General features: G+C 44.6%; 1 protein-coding gene across 3 annotated transcripts in view; it reads left to right on the forward strand.

Moving 5' to 3' along the window:
- The window catches only part of klhl32 (kelch-like family member 32), a 28,580-nt gene that overhangs the window by 12,857 nt on the left and 13,223 nt on the right, over positions 1-2,500 (forward strand). For all 3 annotated transcript variants that reach the window (XM_060064797.1, XM_060064798.1, XM_060064795.1), the window contains one exon: positions 2,131-2,229. In XM_060064797.1, the coding sequence (XP_059920780.1) occupies positions 2,131-2,229 (99 nt within the window). The remainder of the gene's footprint in view (positions 1-2,130; positions 2,230-2,500) is intronic.

Genomic DNA, 2,500 nt, shown 5'->3' on the forward strand with positions numbered 1-2,500 from the left:
CACCTCGCTGTTCAATCTACCAAGCTGATACCGCAAGACTGCTTGAAAATTATTTCACACAACATTTCTAGTGAAGAGTATTAGTTGGTGAACTCAGTGAATTAGTCCTCGTTTGTATTTCTTTCGAAATGGTGAACTTTTGCATGGTGCCATCTTCTATGTCAGATCCAGTACCTTCCGCCATTGTACTTCAGTTTTATCAACAGCCTCTGTTATTTTAGCTTCAGACGCTGTGGATGTTAGTTTCTGCTGGTGAAGTCCCACCCACTGGCACTGCTCTAATAGGTCTGTAGCGTCAGTGGGTCCCACCCCCTATAGAGGGGTGGGACTAGTGCTTGTAGTCTTACGAGAATATCCTCCCCTCTTACACTTCCTATTTACTTCCACGCAAAAATCGTCATATTGCGTCATCTTAAACAGGAAGTGTTGGAGATCGATACGGATCTCTCCAGTCTCTCCAGAAAATAAGGGAATGATGCACGACCATTCAAAAATAGGAGTGGGTTTCTAACGATACAAAGCTTAATGGAAATGGGTGAAGTTTCCCTTTAAGTTGTAATACTAAATTATCAGAGTGGCTGAGCAAATAGTGCCAGCGCCCCCTTTATGCACAATTAATACTGCAAGAAGGTCATGGCCGGTGGGAAGCAGTGGAAAGGAAAAGTCAGTCTGCTTAGTGCCGCAGTGTGTTTATTTAGAAAATACAAATCAAAACAAGAAATCTGTGGCAAACAATACAATGGAAAACATGAACATGATTGCACAAAGGGACACTATTTGTGAAATAATAACAAGCCATAATAAAAAGATAACAAACCATAATAAAAAAGATACTTTACTGAACAATATTTAGAATAGGCCTTTATTTATTTTCAATGAACTAAATTCTGTTTATCTATGATTGTAAATGTGTCCATTTCAACAATGAAATCCAACTGCACTACCCTGGTGGTCGACCAGTTGTACACATTGGAACACGTTGGAAAACACTGTTAGCCGTTGAGATGAGCTTCACTGGGTATTGGAGCCCCAGGTTCACTGGGTGTGCAACCCCTAGGTCAGGTCAAATGGCTGGTGACAGCTGTGCCGCCTGGTTTATAATGTTGACCCTGAGGACTGCAACGGCCATGCTGTGTTTACTGCTCTTTGGAAAGGGGCTTTGTGAAGACATTGCTCCTAAGAGCGACTCTCACGTGACTGCTGCTGCTTCTGCACATTTGTTGCCCATGCATGCATGGATGGCGCATTACGTTTAACATTTAGTGGTTTGAGGGGATGTTTCTGGCCGCACAAGGGTGCAGCTACCGGTGCTTTGATCGTGAAGGCACGCTTCAGAAAAAGACTGGTTCCCCTGAATATTACAGAACCGCCAGCCCAACACAGCACCCCAAACTACTCTGAACATTATTGATTTCAATTGGAAGATGTGCTTCAGTCAACGAGAGGCAATCACAACGACGATACATTTTCACTTCCCTTTTTCTTCCAGTGTCTAAGAGTGAGTTTGAGATATCCGTCAGTAAGGAGAAGGTAGGGTTACCGTTAGACAATTTGCAAAAGGTTGCCGGATTACAGGTTGGTTGTGGGGATGGCGGATCGAACCCGGTACCTTGTAGGCCTGAACACCCTAAACACGACCACACCGACCTCCCCCACCCAGTACACATTGCTTTGTGTGTCTTTGATTGTACTTGAATACAGCGTTAACTGTGGAAGCATTTTTTAAGTACAGGGAAATGCAGATTTTCTCCTTCACACAGGCTGTCTGCATGACTGGTCCACGGGACCTCAGTCATCCCGGCTGGCTGAGACTCTGCCATGGCTACCGCTGCCATGCCACACACCATCAAGGGGAAATACACGTTCCTAATGCTGATACCAACTGCTTAATCTGTAACAACAGCAACCTCATGGGGAAAGGAATCAGCTTCTTAACATGCCATACAGGCCACCCTGGATATATAATATGGACTGGGACCTTCTCTTCCTTTGGTGTTGATGAACACTATGTAAGAAATGTATTCTTGAATCGAGTCGGTGAAGAAGTGGTCCACTGCAGCAAGAGGGTAACAAAAATAACCCACAGTGGGGCGTTTCACAACATTCCTTTCTCTTGTGGCCCACATGCAGATCATGCTGGACCCAGTGGTGATTCAGGACGTTCTGTCCGCAGGGAGCCATCTCCAGCTTCTGGAGCTCCTGAGCCTCTGCTCTCACTACCTCATACAGGTAAATATAACGCACACACACAAAAAAGTACTCGCACACACATACACTCGCTCAAACACACATGTATGCGCACAACACACACACTAAATCACACACACACACACACGCACACGCACAGAAACACATTTAAAAGGGTAAAGTGCGGGTAAAATCCAATCAAACAACCGTTAATGGAGCTAATGTGAGATACAGTTATTGACAGATGTGTATGTCGATACCCAGCGCTATTTGTAAACAACATCCCCGTGCTCATCTTTCAAAGGAGACAAGA

This window comes from Gadus macrocephalus, chromosome 11, assembly GCF_031168955.1.
Source record: "Gadus macrocephalus chromosome 11, ASM3116895v1".
Classification (NCBI taxonomy): Eukaryota; Metazoa; Chordata; class Actinopteri; order Gadiformes; family Gadidae; genus Gadus; species Gadus macrocephalus.